The sequence below is a fragment of the Vanacampus margaritifer genome, chromosome 1, assembly GCF_051991255.1.
Source record: "Vanacampus margaritifer isolate UIUO_Vmar chromosome 1, RoL_Vmar_1.0, whole genome shotgun sequence".
In the NCBI taxonomy this organism is placed as follows: domain Eukaryota; kingdom Metazoa; phylum Chordata; class Actinopteri; order Syngnathiformes; family Syngnathidae; genus Vanacampus; species Vanacampus margaritifer.
Window position 1 is genome coordinate 66,077,984 of NC_135432.1, and position 21,283 is coordinate 66,099,266.

General features: G+C 39.4%; 1 protein-coding gene across 1 annotated transcript in view; it reads left to right on the forward strand.

Annotated features, from left to right (window-relative positions):
• Positions 1–21,283, forward strand: part of slc25a21 (solute carrier family 25 member 21) — an 89,984-nt gene that overhangs the window by 62,325 nt on the left and 6,376 nt on the right. Inside the window, exons 4-6 of the mRNA XM_077562641.1 lie at positions 12,715–12,798; positions 16,484–16,550; positions 18,176–18,235. Coding sequence (XP_077418767.1) covers positions 12,715–12,798; positions 16,484–16,550; positions 18,176–18,235 — 211 coding nt within the window. The remainder of the gene's footprint in view (positions 1–12,714; positions 12,799–16,483; positions 16,551–18,175; positions 18,236–21,283) is intronic.

The following is a 21,283-nucleotide window of genomic DNA, read 5'->3' on the forward strand; positions in this document are numbered from 1 at the left end:
CCATCCCTTTATTCCGAAACTGGACATCATTTCAAATTGACAGTGTAGAAAATGCACAAACGGATTACGATTCTGGTTTGGTACATAACACAGAAAATTGTCAGAAAATTGGCAAAAATGTTGACCGTTGTTTTCGAATGTACAAGCAGATGTTTGCAAATGTCCTATTTAAAAAAATAAAAAAAAAACAATTACAATGCTTTCACCAACAAATCTGAGAATGGAGGCTGAAATTTCAAGGATTTAGACCATTTTCAAATCAACAATGTCCCCGAAACGATTAAGTGATTATAAAATATGAATTGATTATTTTTGATCATTGTTGATTAATCGTTCCTCCCCCCAAAAAAAACATTGTTTGTACTAGGAATCGAAAGACTAAAGATAATAACAGGGATGTGATTTTTCCGCTAATTCGCGGAATTCCGCTTTTTTTTATCTCCCCCCCAAAAAAAAATTCCGATTTTTTATTTTATTTTATTTATTTTTTTTTTTTTTTATTTTTTTTTAGTAGTAGTTCATTGTGTATGCACATGACTCCGACAGATAACATCTTCTGCTATAACAAAGACATTTGTGGTATGCTCTAATATGAGTTACTTTTCATTTGGTCATGATACAATTATTTGTTCATGAAATTTGAACTCTTCAACATTATTTATGTGTTAACTTAGTAATCACATTAGTTAGATATGATGATATTCTCAGTGACAGTTTTTAAAAGCAAAGGCAGTCCAATGTTTTTGAATGTGACTGATTTTGAGTTGACTAAAACTGCCATTTTATATGGGATAGTTCAATATACATTGAAAATTGATGCTGTTGTTTTGTCTATTTCTTTGTCATGTGAGTGCATTGAAAGTACTTAAAAACACGGAAAACCCATGAGCTCCGGCCCTTGTCCCCCCACCAGGGCACTGCCCTGGACCTAGCTGGGTGCCAGCGGCCCTCAGACCCCCGGCTAAATTTTCAGATAATTTCACTTTGGTCAAATCACATCCCTGTAATAAAAAACTGTAGTTGACGCTAATCATTGACGACGATTGATATTTTCTTTAGTTGTCAACTCGCTTGTGCGCGCGTTGACGTCCAATCGCAAAAGTCGAGTGTTCTCTTTGAGGCTCACTCGGGATCATAATCAGCTGCAAATGTCAATGTAGCATACTTCACACGAGCTAAAGCCTTAATTGGCTCGGCCCCTGCACAAATGTTGGGGTACTCCGAAGGGGTGTTAGTGGGATAAAAGGGGGGGGGGGGGGCATTTAACCCGAGAGACAGCGAGACCAGTTACAGCTTTTCATTAACCTGGAAAGCACTAGTTACATGGTTCATGGGCTGGTCTCAGCTCACTTGGAGGTAACAAAGGGTGTCGGGCGGCACTTTCCGCAGGGGGCCGTGCGCTGGGGGCGCCGCCATCTGACTCTGATCAGGTGGCCCCCCGCTCATTAGAGAGCAAGCCCTTACCCGAGTCTCCCCCTTTTTGGTGTGGAGATCCGGTTACAACCGAGCGCCGCCCACCCCACGCGAGCGCCGCCAACGCCGTCGCCCCCCCCCCCCCCATCCCAACTTCCGCCTTCGCCGTCTTCAACACGCCCGGAAAACTGCAAATTTGGCACACGGGTTCTTCATTAGGGGCCTTACAAAAGCATGCCGGAACGATAAAACGGTAATATTGTAGCTGTGCTAATTTATTATTTGTATTGGTGAATATATGTGGACCCAGCAAAATTAGCAAAATGCTACGGCATAGGCAAAAGGGGATTTTTTTTTTCGAAATAAACAAATAAATAAGGGTTTATACCATACAAATTTATGTAAAATGACAATAAAAGACTAAACTTAAACTCTCGGTACAGTGAACCCGTGCTACGTCCTTTTGCAAATACCAAAAATTCCACAAGTAATTTGTTCTATTTTTCACTTTACATTGCTAGCATCGATAGTTCAATCTATGCTACATTATTTATAGGAAATAAATAATGTTATCAACCTAATCTAAAAAGTCTTATTTAGCGTGGAAGGGGTTGCACGACCTTTTTTTTTTTTATATATATATATATATATAGTTATTTTTATATTATGTTCTATTGATATAAAAATATGGAACCTACCAAAAGGAAGATTAGAGTCTCTTCAGTCAGCCGGAAAAAAATATATTTATGTATCTGTTTCCGTTTGCAGCAATTAGCATTAGAATATAGCGAAGTTCCATCATTTTTCACAAACCTGTTGAAAACAGTGGGGAAAAGAGCTTGTTGCAACGCGGCCCTGGTTGATCTCTTATACTCTGCTGCCCCCTACCGGCCATTTTTTTTTGTAATAACTACCATTGCTTTAAGTGACAGGTCATTTCTGTAGCATCTTCTGTGCCAAAAGCATTCGAGCGCCTCAAAACCTTAAAAGTAGCAACTTAGCTATTACATTTTAAATACATTTTAAATGACATGATAGATATGCCCCGGATCAGACTACGGGAAAAAATTGTGGTCCCTCACAATGGCGCTACAGTTTGTTAGAATCCTGCCATGTCTCTGTCGGAACACTGGCAACGAAATGAAAGCTGTCAAGGAAGGCGGGACTGGAAAACGTGCCAACGCTCGATAGCGGCAACAACAACAATTATGTAGGAAGGAGCGCTTGTTTTGATTGTAACAATGTTTTGTGTTGAGAGAAAGAAGAAAAATGCGTGTGGTGTCGTCCTTGAATGCTCTGGCAAGGGCTGTCCTTTCTGCTTGAGGTAAAGATCAGCTGCTTTTAATACCGTTAGCAAACAGGCAACATATAGTAGCGCTATGTAGCTAGCTAGCTGGCTGGCTAGCGAGCAGCTAGTGAGCTAGGGCTGCTTCTGCCAACGGTGACCAAGTGAGGCAAAATGCCATTGCAGGAAGTGATTCTATTGGTCTAGTCCTCGTTGACACGATTTCAAACAATCCAAAATCGTAGGGCTTCTCTTTTAGTGTGTCAGTGTCTGATAATTGAAGCAGTCCAAACCACCAAAAGAAGTCTCATCTGTCGTGGTTTTCGAAGAGTTCTGATGAATCGGGGCTGCTTGCCGCACCTTAATCCGCGGACTTGACTTTGGGTCCGAGCACCGTGGGTTGAAGACCCTGACAACAAAACCCGAAAAGGCCAGTCAGCCGCGCCCTGGTAGCACGTTGCCAAGATGATTAGAAAAAGCTGCGACGAGCCCGTTTTGGCGGCCAGCGGTAACCACGGCAACATGACCTCCGTTTGGTCACGGCACGCTTTCAAGTGCGTACTTGAAAGTGATCTTTCACGAGGCTTTTGACAGATGACGTCCTGCCTTTCTGAGAACGGGAGCGGGAGGGAGGAGGGCACTGCGCTTTAGGATGCCCCCCCCCCCCCCAACATAATTTTGCCCCCCGACTGCTTGGTGAACCCGGAGTCACTCCTGAAGGAATCCCTGACACCACCCCGACCCAGCAGGTCACAAAGCGGCGGCCGCAGCCTGATAGCTGATCTTTCCTTGTAAAGTAGCTGGCAGGTCAGCGGTCATCAAGCCGACACCCCCCCTCCCCTCACCCCTCCCCCCTCCCCCGCCCTCACCGCAATTAAATACTATAAGGGAGGGGTGGAAGTGCGTCCGTTTTTGGTGTTTTCATTGACCATTTCAGCGACAAACCTCAAAAGCAGGTCTTATATTTTTGACTATGCAATTCTCAGATGATTTTCCAACGACCGTTCAAGATGAGAATTTCTGCTCTGATGGTTTTCCCGGCAGCACGAGAGTACGCACCACGTGATTGCAACATACCGTTATATGTCTTTATGCAGAAAAAAAGAGCCAAGAACACGATCTCTGAAGTTCTCTTTTTAATGTTTTGACAGATGTTGCACTCTTAGCGATGAGATTTCGTTGCAGCAGATGTGCAGGTCGCTGTTTGCTAGCGCGCCACATATAATCATTATCAGTCAAGTTCACATTCCGCTCGGCTAATTACAGACTGCTGCGCTTTTGATTTGGGGCGAGCCAGACTGTGATGCAACAATTCTGTTTCTCCCACCAGGCTGCTCGCGAGACGCTCACCTTTCATTAAGACACTTTTGGGGGTCGCGGTAGTGGGGGTTTCCACCCACCCATTTTTATTCCAATTTTCAAGAAATGCGGAAAAAATAATAATATATATATATATATATATATATATATATATATATTTCTATATATATATATATATATATATATATTTATATATATATATATATATATATATATATATATTTATATATATATATTTATATATATATATTTTTATATTTATATATATATTTATATATTTATATATATATTTATATATTTATATATATATTTATATATTTATATATATATATATATATATATTTATATATATATATATTTTTATATTTATATATATTTTTATATATTTATATATATTTATATATATATTTATATATATATATATATTTATATATATATATTTATATATTTTTATATATTTATATATATTTATATATATATATATATATTTATATATTTATATATATATATATATATATATATATATATAAAGAAAAAAAAAAGGAGAGCAATGATGATGACATGTCAAATCGGTAAAATTACCGAATGAACAATACTGAGCTCTCCAGAAAAAAAAAAAAAGAAATGCAAAAATAAAACTGAATGGAAATGCTAGAAATTCGAAAAAGGGCCCAAAATTCGCCCCAAAAAAATTACACTTAGAGGGGGTAGATTTTAAAGCGTTTGGGGGGGGGGCGATGAAACAGAAATCTTTTTGGAATTAATTAAAGAAGCGAATATTAATGCAATTTTAGATGGGAAAACGGCAAAGAAACGCTACGGTTTATTATTTATTACGGTTCTTCTTCTTTTAAATTGCTGGTGGATCACATCTTTATGGTGTATAGCGCCACCTACAGCGGCGGAGTCCCCTCTCAATATTCGCATCGATACAAAGCTCATACCCAATCATTTTCTCCGTTGCGATCGTTTGTGACCCAACGTAGTCCTGGTACAAAAACAGTGTGCCATATCCACTGCAGTTGTTTGCAGAGGTGGGCATTCCATCAATATTGACAGGAGGCCCATCAAAATCCGTCAATGACGGATGCCCATTTTGTTGACAATTGACGGGAAACGTTGAAAAATTGGCAAACTAAGCACTGACCGAAGGAGGTTTTCGCCCGTCAATAGAATCCTCAATCCGTCCAAAAATTCGGCAATCCGGATTGCCGATTGACGGAATATTGACAGATGCCCACCTTGAATGACGGAAACATTGACAGACGCTCATTTTGCTGCGCAATCGACCATTGACGGATTGACGGTTCGCTTTGAAATATTGACGATGACGGAAGGGTGTGCCGAGTGTTGATGATTGCCGAATGATGGACGCTCAAAATTTATTGACACGCCCACCTCTGGTTGTTTGCCGACCCTACCAAAACTGGGACAAGGCGGACTCAAGACCAGCACAGTACTGTTGTTTTGTTTTTGTCGCAAATGTAATTTAAAAAAAAAAGAAAGTGGTCATTTTGTTCCGTTTTGGTGATTTTGGTCTCGGTTGATGTGGTCTTGACTGCAATACTAGTACTAATAACCAAAGCTAACATGGCTGTAAAGTTCGATTTAGAGTAAATTGAAAGAATAGAAGAAAACTGAATTAATTATATTAATTGTGCAAAATGTCACAGTGCCTTAACCTTTTTAAATCCATTATGGTACATTTAAATGCAGTTCAGTTTTATTTAACTTTGAAGTAAAATATGTTTGTGTTTAATCTTTTTAACCACAGCTCTATAAAGTCAGAATGCTAATGCTAATTAGGCTTAACGGAGGTGGTTGAACGGCTCATTTACATCTACAGTGTCATTTAACCTTCTGCAATAAAAATAGAACGTAATCGCACCGCCAAAAATAATAATTCAACCACGCAGCAATTTAATGCTGTTAAAGAGGAAATAATGAAACGCTTGGTGTGAATTCCTTTGAGCAAAGTGTGTATTGTGCCCTCTACCCAGCACATTTCATCTTCAAGTTGGCACCACGAGAGCGAGTGAACGCGTGCCATCCAGTCTGCGGCCCTCACCGTATTATTTTAACCTCGTCTTTGGTTCTGGTTTTTCACCATTTTCACCCGGCCGTGAAATTGAATCTACTTCCTGTGCTGAGAAAGTGAGTCACTTCTCTACTCGTGTTCCTTTTTCCTTTTTTTTTTTGTATCACGCTACTATTTAAAGTTATTGCTAGAACATTAGCACCATCGTTTCAGTTAACAGCGTTTGGCCGAGCTCTGAAAGAGCCCATTTTAAACACCTAAGAAATATTTGTTCTCTGATGCAAGCATTTACTGGAAATGTGAGTAAAAGTGCTCAGTTTTTCCGCAGACCTGCTCCAGGCGAGCAGCTGAGGGGCTTTTAAAGACGACATAAAGAGCGATACATCAGGCGGCTGAGAACGTTTGGGTGTCACTTTTGGCTTCTTGTATTCTGGCGTTTTCGAAGCACATCTTTTCCTGGTCTGCCGTGTTGAAACGGGGTCACGGTAGAAACATCTGGGCTGCTAAACCCGCACAAGTAGAACTTCTTAATGGGATTGAAATTATTCAACGGTGGTATTTGAGAATAGCACATTCATTAAAAGAAATATAGCACAAAAAAAGTCCATATTTAGAAAAATGGTGTCAACTTATGAGCACAAATGTATGCTGATAAAACAAAGATGCTAAACTCATTAAGAACAAAAGGCATGTTTTTTATACAGTAATCAATTTTTTTTCCAAATTACAAGGCATATTTTGTCAAGAATATGGTCCTATTTTACTCATATTTTTCAAAAATTAATTCCTACTTTAAAATTTATATATATATATATATATATATATATATATTAGTGGCCAATTTTTTTCCAAGGACGAAAAGTGTATTTTCCCCAAGAATTCAGTTAAAAATTTTTATAGAACAAAATATTTTTTTAACAATTACCGGAAGTTGATTTTAGTGTGCGTTTTTTCTTTTTTTTTTCTTCTTTTTTTCCCAATGCAGTCTTTTTTTTATTTTAGAATTAAGGCATTTTTTTCCAAAATAAGAGGCATAATATTATATTACGACAAAGTATTTTTGGACTGACATTTATCTGTTATTCAACTTTGATTTTAATATCATGTTATGTCCTCTGAAGTATGACGATTCTTGTAACATTACGGCTTTTTCTCCTGACAAAATGCATCTTTGTTCTTCTAAAGAATGACTTTCTTGAAAACATTTATTTATTTATTCTCATAACATTGCAACATTTTTCTCAAATACTGTAGGCAACTTTTTGATTCCTTTGGCATTTCAGGTGTCATGAATTTTTCGTTGGAAATTTTCTTCTACTGTACTACTACTTGGACCCAAAAAGATTGGGAGCCCCTCGTCTTGACTCACTGAATCAGTTTGAGGAGGAAGCCAAAGCTTCAGAAAGTTCTGGTTTGCTTCCCAATCTGCCAGGATCCAATCACAGGGCCAGAATTCCCCGTATGCCCTCCAAAGCGAGACTCCCGTCAGCAGTTGGTCTCGCATCCTCAAAGCGGCGTCAACGGTCTTACCCTGTTAGCATGATTGAGTGTCTGGAGTCTTATTGTGGATGGCTCAGACCATTCATCTGGCGGGACGGCGAAATGGGCTTTTTTACCATTTTTTATGGTCCCGCCCATTAAAATTAACTGTCTGGCTGTTAAAAAAAAAAAAAATGGACTTGCAAGTTACAGTGCTCTGGCAGATCGTCTCTTTAGAATGCGAAATTTCTCTTGTCAGTTGGCCTTTCACTTTGACTGTGCCAAATGGCTTGGCCTCATTTGAGCATTTTTCCTCTCTGGCCTTCAAAGTCGGCAAAGGCGCACAAAAGTCTCAAGTCTCCTCGAAAATACCACCACCTTTACCAACATTTATGCGCAGTAGCCAAAGTGTTCATCCAAAACAAGACAAGCCCGATTGTTGGATGTGTCAGAAAGATTATCTGGAGCGATTTATCAATTTATCTTGCATAGCTCTTGTTTCGGGGGGGGGGGGGGGGGGGGGTTCTCTCTGAGGATCTCTAAAAACAATCCGCTTTCCAGAATCTCCTCCCAGGATCCATAAAATGGACGTGAACCGGTCCGCCGGTCAATCCAGATCCCCCCCAACCTCCCAAGGATAGTTTTATCACCTCTCCTTCAGACGTTCTCTTTAAGGACAACCCATTCCCGCCTGATCTTGAGACTGGACATGACCTTGCTCGGACCTCAAACTCTGCCTTGTCTTTCCAGTAGTCGCGTCTTCTCCGCTTGTTCTTGGCACCAACCTGCCCTCGCCTTCACCCTCATCCGGGCAGCTCCGGGCCTGTAAAAGACAAACAAGGAGAGTGAGGAAAGTAGGATGTGGGTGAGGAAAGGCAGGGGAGGGGGCAGGGGAGGGGGTTGCTCTTGATGAACTCTCAGATATCATCACCTCCGCGTGTACTTTATCTCTGCTCGCTTAGCCGGCCGATGATTGAATGAGTGGCTCGGAGCTTCCAAAGTAGCCCCCCGGGGGTGCGTGTGGGGGTTTCTGGGGTCTTCTTTCTGCTGAGTTTTACGATCGGCACGGCTGACTCGGAAGCCAAATGAATCTGCCAGAAGCACTGAGGCTGTTTAGTGTTTCTACCTCGTCCATCGTTTCCCAAATTTTTATTACGCCAAGAAACATACAAGCAAACCTCGGTTCACAAGCGACGCCGACAAATCGTAACGCGAGCCTCTCTGTTCCGTCATCTTTACTCGTCACTCTCCAAATGTGGCCAGTCAACTGCATCCAACTCTAATGGCACGTTCATATCAGACACAAAAATGAAGAATTCACGCAATGTGGTTAACTTATTGACTCACTGAAGCAACCCCCTTCGCTCCCGGCTGGATTTTGACAGATTTTGCAAGGCCCACAGAATATCGTGTTCTATTGCTGTCAAAACATGGAACCTGCCAAAAGAAAGTCTCTTCTTTCATCAGGAAAAAAAATTGCTGGCCAATACGGAAGTAGTCACAACCCGAATCGGGTGAACACAAAATTCGCATCCTCACCAAATTGCTCGAGTTGGAAAATTAACCAATCGGCATCCAGATTATACTTAGTCACACACCGTCATGGAATTGTTGAACAGAACAATGAAGGAGAAAATAATAATAATAATAATCTCGGAACGTTTGAAATATATGAACTTAGATTCCTGTCTCGTGGAAGAGCATTATTTGTTATGCCTTTTACTATACGTTGCTGGCATAGATAGATGATCAAAGATGCATTTTTTTTTATGGTTCGTAAATACTTTTTCAAAGCAATAAGTGGAATTAGATCATTTCAGTGGTTGAAAATCCGTGATCTAGTCCAGTGTTTTCCAACCTTTTAATAAACATTTTACGACGCACGCACGCACGCACATACTCAGCCACATACAAAATAAAAAAAATAAAAATAAAAAGAGCAATGATGATGACATGTCAAATCGGTAAAATTACCGAATGAACAATACTGAGCTCTTAAGAAAAAATTTAAATTTCACGGCACATCACCAAAGAAAAATGATTCCGCTCAAGCATGCAATGTTCTGCAACCTGCTGACTTATTACATTTTTTGGGGACTTGCAGTCACCAAAAGCGTCGCGATTGCTAATTGGCTAATTTTGCGCGGCACGCCAAAACACCGAGTCCACCAAAACAATTTGGCTCAGTAAGAGTTAGTCTCATACTTTCGCAAAAGGAAACGATCACACAATATATATTTAGCGCATAAGCACAAACGTTCAAAGTACAGAAACATTTTTTCTTTTATGCAAGTCTAAATATTTGGGTCTCCTCGACCTCCTCGACCTTATTAGCACCTGACTCGAGCTCCAGCTCGCGCTCGCCATCTCCGTCCTTTTAACACCAAACGTTTCAAGTCCTAACTTCCACACTTGGTAGCTGTGAAAGGCGACATGAGTTGCTTCCTTGCCGGGGGCTTGACGACCCCCCCCCCCGTCCCCCCCCCCCCCGCCCTCTCGGCCACAAGTTCTTTTGGTGCCCCCCTATTATCTTCCTGGGCCCGCGCCTCGCCGTTTGCTCCCTGGCTTTTTTATGGCAGGGTAGCGCAGGGCCATGAGGAAATGAGGTGACCCCGGGGTCACCTGTGGAGTCGGGGGACTGCGACCCGGACCGTGGGCTCATGGCCGGTTTTGGTCCGGGCGAGGGAGACGCTGGGAGATTGACCCCCAGCATCATGTGCCTTTCATTAAGCCCGATTAGAATTTCTTTACAAGACCCCCGTAGTCTTAAATCTTTGAGTCGTTTGCCCAAGGGTCCCCCTCGCCCCTCGTTCCGCTGGCCCCTCCCTCATAGAGTCCTCTTTAATACGGCGTCAGACATCAACTCTATATTGAGCTATCGGAAAATCCACCAAATTGGAATTGAGGAGACGCCCCTCTCAGATGTTATTTATGTCAGCTCACTTCCTTGTTTTCCACCAATCGCAATATTCGGTAAGATGCGCCTCAAAATGGCTGCCGATTGTTTTGCTCCACAATCTGCTCCATGTCAACGTTAGCTTCATTAAGATTTTTTTTTCTCTCAATGTGAAGATGGGACTCTGCTACTGCTCAGTACGGGGACGACCCCATTTGGTTTATGTTTTCGCACCAATATTTCAATTTGATTTATTTACACACTCGAGGTCAAGATACAAATCTATAGATATACTCAAATAAACATGAGAACGCGGCATTTAGCTGTTATGCTGCACGCAAATGGAATGATGCCAACAGAAGGGAATCAGCCCTAAGAATACACAATATGACAATTAAATATATGGTAGCACTTTGCATATCTTTACTGATGGCTTACTTTTAGTGTATGAAATCAATGAAAGGTGAATCCTTTGATTTTTCTGTGTAGAAGAAAAAGTTTGCACACCCCTGATCTATGCGATTAAGAAAGTCCCCCTCACCCCGCTAACCCCCCTTTAGTGGAACCTGGGGGCTTTTTATGGGCCCATCAGGCACCCGCATGGACGACTTACTGCTCACCCCGTTGACCTTGCAGTTGAAGACGGAATTCTTTTCTCCTCACCTTTGTTTTCCTACGTTAAAAGTTCATCAACGCTTATGTAAATATTGTTTAGCTAAGCTTTTAATTAATGTGTTCATTAATAGTCCAGAAAGTGTGTTTTTTTTTTTTTCTTTCATTTTTATGGTCCAGGGTCAAAGCAGCGTAGCTACGTTTAACGAGGTCTTATCGCCTCAATACGCCCAAGCCTTCATCTCTTAACGGGCGCTTTTAATTCATTCTGTGGCCCCCGGCTGGTTCCTCGCGTAAAAAGATTTAAACGCCGCTCTCTGCCATTTTATGGGCCAGGCTGCGAAAGCGTGCCGCGCAATAACCCCCGAGAAAGGCTCAAAAAAAGTCCTTTTGGAGCCGACTGCATGGCCTGAAACTTTTACACGTGGCTTGAAGAGCTGTTACTGCCGGCTTACTAGCGTGTTAGCGGCCTGCGAGCTTTGCTGCAAACGGGTCCGGTCACTGGGAAGTCGGCTGGCTAATTGGACGGCTTGGGTTAAATAAATGTTTTGAGTTTTCTTCCCCTCCCCCCACGCCGGCCCTGCTCGGAGGGGAGGGAGGGGTCCGCTGGTACCAACCAGCCTCTCGTCCTGCCTCAGAGGAGACGAATGGAAGTGAGAGGGCTGGGAAAACAAGTTGCTTCAATGAGCAATCCGCAACCTTTTTTTTTTTCTTCTTTTTTTTTTTAAACACAGACCAGTCTCACATGATGTGTTTGACAAATTCTAGTGAGCCCCCTGCTTAATGCCAGAGATTATTCTTATATTATATAATTTCCCCTTTCTGAACTCCCTAAAGGCTTCTTTTTTACATTTTGTTTTATTAATTTTGTTTTTTGCTAGCTTGTGGGCGTACTTTTTAATCCAATTAAAAAATATATTTTTTTATTTATTTTGCTCTTAATATTCAAATATAAAAACAACATACCTTAACATTGTTGTTTTCTGAACTATTTTTTTAACTTATTTTATTTATTTTTATTTATGACTATTTCTTTACACATGACATGTATTGCCGTGAAAAAGTCAAACAATATTGATACATTAAAAAACAAAAAAATATTTTTCTTCCTGTAATATGAACGTGATGGTGAATTTTAGGACAGCTTCTAGTGTAAATATAATTATTTAATTGTTTTTTGGTTGTCCCTTAATTTGAATGTTCATGTCTAGCAATGTTTTCATATGTAGTTTAAATATTCTATTTTAATGTTTTTGTCTTATAATTATAAAAAAAATAAGCTTTTGTTGTTAAAACAAAAACTTTTTTTTTGTTGAAAAAAAAAATGTTTTTACATTGTTCTAAAAAAATTATTTGAATTGTTTTACTTTATTTGTCATTTGTATGTTCTGGTCATTATTGTGGACATTTGTGGATACTTTTTTTTCATTCTTTGTAGTAATGTTTTTTCTGTTTTGATGTTTTTTTTTCCCATAAAAATTCGATTTTGTACAATTTACATAATTGCTCATTCCTAATCACACACCGAGCAGCAACACGTACAAACAGGAAAACCAAACCATACTTCTTGTGCTTCATGTCTTACAGTAGAGCTCATCAGCGCTGGTCCGAATGATGCAAATCAACAATTTTTTTCCCTCAGTGTTTTACACGATTTGTATCGATTTGCAGGTTCCAGATACAAAGAGGCACCAGCGACCCGACCAGCTACAAGAGCCTGGGCGACTGCTTCCGCACCATTTTCCGCAACGAAGGGTAAGTCTTCTTCTCTTTGTAATGTAAGAGTTCAGCTTGATTTGGACCGCCAAGATGTTGCATCTCCATAGCACAAAAGAGCCAAAAGTCAAAGCGTGCGTGCAGTTCGGGATTCAGCCGGGAAATAATCAGGACAAACCTTTGACTTCAATTTCTCAAGCGACAATTCGATTTTGAAACTACGCTATCGTATCGTTTTTTGCTTTTTCTTTTGTAAATGATCATTTTACTGGTTACAGTAATATACATTTGTATTTTAAAGATTTCAATATTTGTGCATTTTTATATTCAAATGTTCAATTTTGTGAATTGGATTTTAATGTAGTGAGGGGCGGTTCATTTTCTAAATATGTATTTTACCAATTGGATTTTTTTTTCTTACTTTTGTGTTAAAAAAAATTCAATTGTGTGCATTCATATTCTACAATTTTACGGCAAAATTTTTTACATTTACAATTTTGTTGACTTTGTAAATTTTGATTTTACAGCGTAACATTTTTTTTGCATTTGTATTTTACAATTGTCAATGCTGTGAAACTTACTATACATTTTCATTTTGTAAATGTATATTTTACAGATTAAAATTTCATATTTGTGTTTTTTTGGTTTTTATTTAGTATATTTTCATTTTACTAAAGACATTTTCTGGTAATATCTTGCTATGGGGATTTGGTGCTCTTCATTTCGGGTCTTGGTCGTCGCTAACCCCTGCAAATTGACCAAAAATTGTTCCCGGCTAACGAAAGGCCGCCCTCGCCACTCGTCGTCCTCCTCCTCTTCTTCTTCTTCCTCTTCCTCCTCCTTCCTTTTGCGGTGACAGCTCACTGAGACAGTGCAGACATCTGAGAAAGTGGCGGCCACTGGTTGTGTTTAACGGCGAGACGACAGCTTTACAGCAGATATAAAAAGTGCATCAGGTGGTGACGGCTCGGAAATCCCGCAAACAAAGTCCCATCCTGACTAGAAAGGGTTGGAATGCGTCCTGAAGATCCACTGCAATGATCTCTTTGGTTCTCGGCAGTGGCACGCTGCAGGCCAAAACACTTAGTGGGGATTTCTACAAATAGTGTTACAGAATTTTTTTTTTTTTTTTTAATCAATTAACCTCCCCCAGGGCACTCAACTCAGTCAGTCAACCTGAGCTCTGCTTTGTTCAAATACAGAACACATCAAACAAGAAATGTTTAATTTCCCATTTTTGGGATGCGGGTGCAGCAGCAGCCGAGTGGCTTAAGTGTTTCCGTCTGGAGGCAAAAACAAAACGTCTATTGGGCAGCATTCTTTTACGCGAGCTGGCCCGCCGCCTGAGGTGTGGTCGTGGGAATATTAAAAGGCGGTCTAGTGAGCTCGATTTTTTTGGGCAGAGGCGTGCTCATGTTTACCTCACACTTTTCATTTCCTGAAAGTCTGCAGCAAAATACTTTTTATTTTGCTTGAGAAATAGCAACATTTATATGTTTAATTTAAATAAAATAAAAAAAAAGTCCAATTGGATGACTGACCATCTATTAAGGAAAAATATATGCTTTGTAAGCATATTGGTATTTTTTTGTGATGGTGACCGTAAGATGAAAATGACCTGAATGGAAATTATCGTAAAATTCTGTGAAAAAACCCGTACCCGTGTATAATACGCACGGCAAAATCATTCTTTAAAAAGCAGCTTCTTCTCTGTAATTTCAGTGTAATACAGACCGTTACGTATAATACGAACAATTTGATCCTTTATTATCACTGAATAAGATGTATGGATAAAGATTCAAAACATATACCAAAAAGTGTAAATGCTTTTAAATCTGGGTTTTAAAAAAAAACTATGCCCATTTTCCATCCCTATTATTAAGTTGTTGTTTTTTTTTAAGTATTCTTTAAATTATGTTTTCAAAAATGTTGTTCTTCCGCTAGTAATTTGAGAAAGAATACGAGTAATAAGAAAATACAATTTTCAATTTTGTGCATTTGTACCATACAATTTTTTTTTAAGTTTACTTTTTTTAACTTTGTAAATGAGATTTTATAGCGTTTTTTAGATTTCTATTATTTTTTAATATTTTTTTTATTTTAAGATATTTTTTTTATTTTAAGATATTTATATTTCTGATCTTTGTTTTCAAATCTCTAACTAACCGCTTTTAAATCTTTTTTTTTTTTTTACATTTATTTATTTTAGCGACAGTATGTGAAGCATATTTATTGAGTTACGTTGTGTATGAAATGCGCTAATATTTGAGATTCTATTTTTTTTACAAACTGCCAAAGTACTGGCAAACATCTAAACAATGGGAACATTTTATTTATTTATTTAATTTTTTAACCCACCTGTATAATAATAATCTTTTTTTTAATATTATATTTATGCATATTTAACATTTCCCAAAATGTATAAACATCAGCACAAAATTGTCACCTGTGTTTGTGTTCTGCTAATTAAGGCCTAATGTCAAAGTTCGAGCAGCAGGAAAGTGGAAATATTTGCCGATGAAGCGCGCCGGCTTGTTTACATGCGAAAAGGTTTCCTCGGGGGCATCTCATCTCGCCGCGACCCCGCTGAGCGTCGCCGGGACGGAACGAGCTCCATTTGTTATTATTGCGAGCGACATGGGCTGTTACTATTAAGGAAAGTTTCATTCAAAGCAGAAAGGTGGCCGAGCCTCAGGAGCCCCTCTTTGGCCTTGTCGTTTGCGTAAGGAAAGCCAAAAAGCGTGTGCTGCACATTGGAATGCAAACCAGCAGTCAAATGGCGGCGGCCATGTTTGTCCTGTAGCAAATTTGAGCTCACCTGGAGAGGCCTGACCACGCCGGGGAAGTCGGCGTTTGCGTATTTTCGTCTTTCAAACGAGCTTGGCGTTTATGTTGCCACTTCACAAGCCATAACAATAATGTACCAAATACGATTTGACCGCAATTTTCAGTTTCATACAGAATACACAAAGAAGAGTAAGTCACTAAGTGACTAAATCATTTTAACTCATTCACTGCCATAAATCCATTAACTCTTTGACTGCCAGACGTTTTCAGAAAAGGGATGCCGTGGGTGCCAGCCGATTTAAGCATTTTGACTGATCTTTTGACTGATCTTTCAAGGTCCACAGAAAATTATGTGTTTGGACTATGGAAACACACATACTACCAAATGAAAGATTGGACTCTCACCTTTCATCAGAAAAAAAAGTTTGTTTCTACCTTATTCCGTTTTTGAGTAATCAACAATAGAAAATGGTTAGTTTCACCTCTGTTTTGAAACAAACGTCTTTTAACGTCTTTGGCACTCCTCCATAGGATTTTACTAAACGTTATTTAACGTTTTTGGCAGTCAAAGAGTTAAAAAAAAAAAAAAAAAAAGTTTAATTATTTAAAATTCGGGGCTTCAGGTGGTTAAAATTTTTAATCGTAATTAATCGCATGACTTCACTAGTTAACTCACGTTTAATCACAAATTTTATATCTGTTCTAAATGTACAAAAAAAAATCGAGGTTTTCATACTCTTGTTAACAAATGTGGGGAAAAAAATTAACTAATAGAAATAGTTGAAATGATTATAGTCATCAATAGCAGTGAATTAATAAGAAAAAAGATTATTAGAAATTCGGGGCTTCAGGTGGTTAAAATGTTTAATTTTTTAATTAAAATTGTATTTGTAATTGTTCTTTAACCAATCAAAAGTGACATCTTCTCTGCCCACAGAATCCTTGGCTTCTACAAGGGAATTTTGCCTCCCATCCTGGCTGAGACGCCCAAAAGGGCGGTCAAGGTGAGTGGAGTTGGTTGGCGCGGCGCCACGTTGCTAACCGCACACATCATGTCCGTCAAAGTCGTGAAACGCCACCTGGTCCGCCCGCTCCTGTTTGTTCTGTTGGGCCAGCCCAAATATTGACTTACAAGCAGTTAGCGGCACGTCGCACCCGAGCCACATCTTGTGACAACAGTGCGACAACTGGCAATAATGCAGCTAATTAAGAATAATTCACACAGTCAGCACTCAAAAAAAAAAAAAAAAGGAAGCAAATAGCACAAAAATAAGAACTTGCTGCTGTAACAATTAATTTTCCCTCATAAGGTGAATAAAGTATCTTGTCTGTTCATCTGTTTGTCCAGCAACTGTATGCAGCTAGCTTGCTATTTAGCTAGCTACCTATCTAGCTCACTAACTTGCTAACTATCTAGCTAGCAAGTTTGCTGCAGTAGCTAGCTTGTGAGCAAGCGATCTAGCTTGCTTGCTAACTATCTAGCTAGCTAACACCCTTGCTAGTTTATAGACTATTTGACTTTTGAACAAATACATATGTATGACTGTTGCTGCTGTAACAATTCAATTTCCCTCACAACATGAATTAAGTATCTTGTCTGTCCATCTCTGTCTATCAACTGTATCCAGCTAGCTTGCTGTTTAGCTAGCTACTTGCTAACTATCTGGCTAGTGATAGATATTATAACATTTTTAATTCTTCATTTCATATATTAACCATTGTTACACATTTTTAACATTTTAATTCTTTATATTAACCTTGTCGAAATGTTTTGTGTCCTGTGCAGAGCAGATGGTGTTGATTTCGGTATAATCTGACTTTAAGCTGGGACATACTATTTAGTCTAAAAAAGTTCCTTCTCAGCGCTTTGTGCGAAAACACATTTGGTCCTTGAGAACAGAATCTGTTTCGAACACGCACTCCTGACTCTGTTTTCTCCATCGCTCATGGAAAAGTACCCAGGGAGTATGTTTTGTCTACAAATGAAAGAGAGGCGGTCGGTTTTAACTATAAGAAGCCATTTTACACGCGGAAGAGACACATTTCGACGCTCTGAATCCTACCTGTTTAAGTGATGAATTAGAGGCTGTTTGAGTGTCCAGAGATCTCTGTTAGATTAAAAAGTCATTTTTGCAAAGGTGTTTTTTCTTACATTAAATCTGTCTTCAAATTTTGGAACACGCAAAGAGGACAAATAATTTTATTCCTCTTTCACTAGCAGGTTTTCTACAGTAGCTAGCTGGCGAGCTAGCGATCTGGCTAGTTGACATTCTTGCTATTTTACAGACCATTTGATTTTTAAAAACAAAAAAATGCAGCAAACAAAGCAAGCGCGCTGACGTGTCGCCGCTTCACTGTCGTAAAAATTTACCAACTTCTACTTTCTCTCTTAGACTTTTTTAGTTTTTTTGACGCAGTGATAGATAGCCTATCCTCATATTTTAAATACATAGTGTTCAGTGAACCCTCAACTGCACATCTCAGTTTGAGAATGATGACACTTGCGCCTCCCAAGTTGCTACGTGTGCTGCAGGTGTGGGCAGCGCGCCCGTGTCAAGTCGTCAACACTCATTTGTCTCCATTTCTCTCTCTCTCTCTCTCTCTCTCTCTCTCTCTCTCCCGTCTGCAGTTTTTCACCTTTGAGCAGTACAAGAAGCTGCTGAATTTGACCCCTTTGTCTCCGGGCCTGGTGAGTCTTAACACACACACACACACACACAAGCACCTGAGTACACTCTCGCTGGAAAGATAAACACACACACACACGGAACAGGAAGAACATTGTACACAGTGTCAGTGTTTCGCCTCACCTGCTGACGGATGCCAAGAATAATTTGCAACACGTCGAATGTCTAAGCGCTTGCGCTTCATGTTTTCGATGCGGTTTCTTATTCAAACGTGCCACAATTTAGCACGCGTTTATAACCGACGTGCACCTGGTGGGGTTGTCGGAATGTTCGCTGATTATTTATCTACTAGAAGTCGTAATATTCCGATCATTATTATGATTATTAAACATTGCTAATGTTGACTTTTAAAAAATGAATAAAAACGAACCTGTTTTTCAGGTTCATTCAAATAAATTGTCAATCTTTTGTGTTTAAACAATGACGTAAAATTTGTGCCGTCATAAACAAAAAAAACAACTCTAAGGTCAAAATGCGAGATCCGACATATTTGCTGGTCAAGCGCACGTCCGAACGTCTTGACCCCGTGTCCGCTGTGGCCATTTTGCAAGGGAGGGGACGAGTGGCGGCTATTCAGGTGTCGGCCATGATGGATGGCGTACCTGCAGCAGCGACATCCGCCCCGGCGCATCCTAGACCCTCCACGTGCGTGTGTGTGTGTTTTTTTACAGCCCCCCCTCGGCCCATCCATCATGCATCAGCTCCTCCTCTTTTTGCTCCAGAAGCAACTTTACAGTAAATACTATAATCACTGAAGAATGGCGCTTTTATGCAAGTATGGAAAAGTACGGAATTGGATTTTTAAAAGTTCCAAATCTGGGGAAGTATGGAAATGCCAAGTATTTTTTTTTTTTTGGGGGGGGGGAAGGACAGTATTTCTTTCCAAGACTGTTTTGTTTTCTTAAATAGGGCACAACTGATTAATCGGCTGAAATTAGCTCTTTGAAAATTTGCAAAATTCGGATGATTTTTTTTTTTCTTTCATTACATCATAAGACAAAGATAATAATATTCAATATATATATATTTTTTTTTTTTTTACATTTTTCTCTCTGCTGTAAAGTTATACAAATTGCTCAAGGACAAATTGTGAAATATTCACTATAATACATATCTTATTGCTCTAAGCATTATGGAACGAAACGTTTTTTTATTCATTATCATTACATATTTTTTATCAGCTATCGGGATTTTTTTTGTCCCACAAGGGAATCTTTTACCTCAGAGACACGCCAGCTTGAAGTTATTTTTTATTTTAAAAATAATTGGAAAATAAATCAAATACAATTCCATGCATTTTTTAAATAAAAAATATATATATATTTTACGTTTAAATACAATGCCTTGAACTTCATTTAAAGTAAAATACAAAAATACATTAAAACCATGTCATTTTTTTTTTAAATCTAAAATAAAGTCCACCTACATACAGCATTCCTAATAAAAGATTAATTGCTAATTAACTGATTGATTTACCACATATATTACTATTTTTTGCTTTTACCAGGAAATGTCATATTTGTCATTGTTAGTAAAATTTTGGGGGGAAAGTATGCAATTTCGATATATAAAAAATGCAGTAGGAACGTTGCCGGGTCGTGCGTCGGGTGCAGCTGAATGCCTTCAGCGTGATTAAGGAGGACGCGGCGGGGCATTAAGACCAATGGAGAATGCAAATGGCGGCGGCGGCGGCGGTGGCGGCCTGTGTAAATACTAAATACGTCGGGGGGCACGTCTGATGAGGATGGCTCCCGGCCGGGGCTCTGACAGCGGGATAAAGCGGGCAGGAAGAGTAATGAGCTATAGACACGTTCTTGACATGTTCCCATTACGCCAGCGTGTGCGCACACACACACACACACAAAACACACGCGCCGTCTTCGTGCAAATACATGCAGTGTTGCGACATCGGTTAATTTCAGGTTTTGGGTGAACGTTTGCAGTTAGGATGTTGTGTAACCAACAATAATGATGGCTTTAAATAGGATGGATATGATTTGGATGTCAATTTTCAACTTGATTTATTTTGTATTTCCATATTTGTGGTGTTGTAGATGTCGATTGCGCAACATTTTGAGGAATATAATACACACTTTAAAGTGGAAGTTAGCCGTAAACATTTCTTAACAATAATATACGCGGCCTCACTAATCTGAACATGACATTCTGGTTAATATTACATTTGTGGAATATGAAGTTAAGTAAAAATCTCAGCCGGCGGCCATTTTGTCACTTGCCGTCGACTGAAGATGACATCACAGTTGCTCGAGGCTCGGGCAACGACCAATCACAGCTCACGGTGTTGTCACCAACATTTCTTTCAGCTAAACCAAAACAAAACGGAAGTAATTGTTTTTGGCAATAAAGAAAAGAGTCACTAGTTAGGTTTTCATCCACCCATTTTTATTCAGATTTTCAAGAAAAACGAAAATAAAAATGAATGGAAATTCTAGACATTTGAAAAAGGGCCTAAAATTCGCCCAAAAAATTATTTACGCTGAGAGGGGGTGGATTTTAAAGCGTGTCAAAAAAAAAGGAAAATGCTCATTTTGGCTATGGAAACAGTTTTTTTGCGAATAACTGCTGGCAAGACCGGATACACGTCGCACGTTTCGACCGGATATTACGTCACGCGTACGTTTGTAGTCACAAAGCAACGTCGGACGATAAAGTAAGGTATGTTTCTTTTTGGAATGAATTAAAGAAGCGAATATTAATGCTATTTTAGATGGAAAACAACAAAGTAGTGCTACGGTTTCTCAAGAACTACAAAAGAAAACTCCGACGTCGTGGTCTTCTTCTTCTTGGATCAAATCTCTATGGTGTATAGCGCCACCTACAGCGGTGGAGTCCCCTCTCAATATTCACAAAAGAACCGATGGAAACGGGCATAAGTCACATGTCCGTTTTTTGAGCATTTTCAGTCAATTTGCTTCAAAAGTTTGAAACAATTGGATGGAAACCTGACGAGCGTCTTTAACTCTTTGACTGCCAAAAACGTTAAATAACGTTTAGTAAAATCCTATGGAGGAGTGCCAAAGACGTTAAAA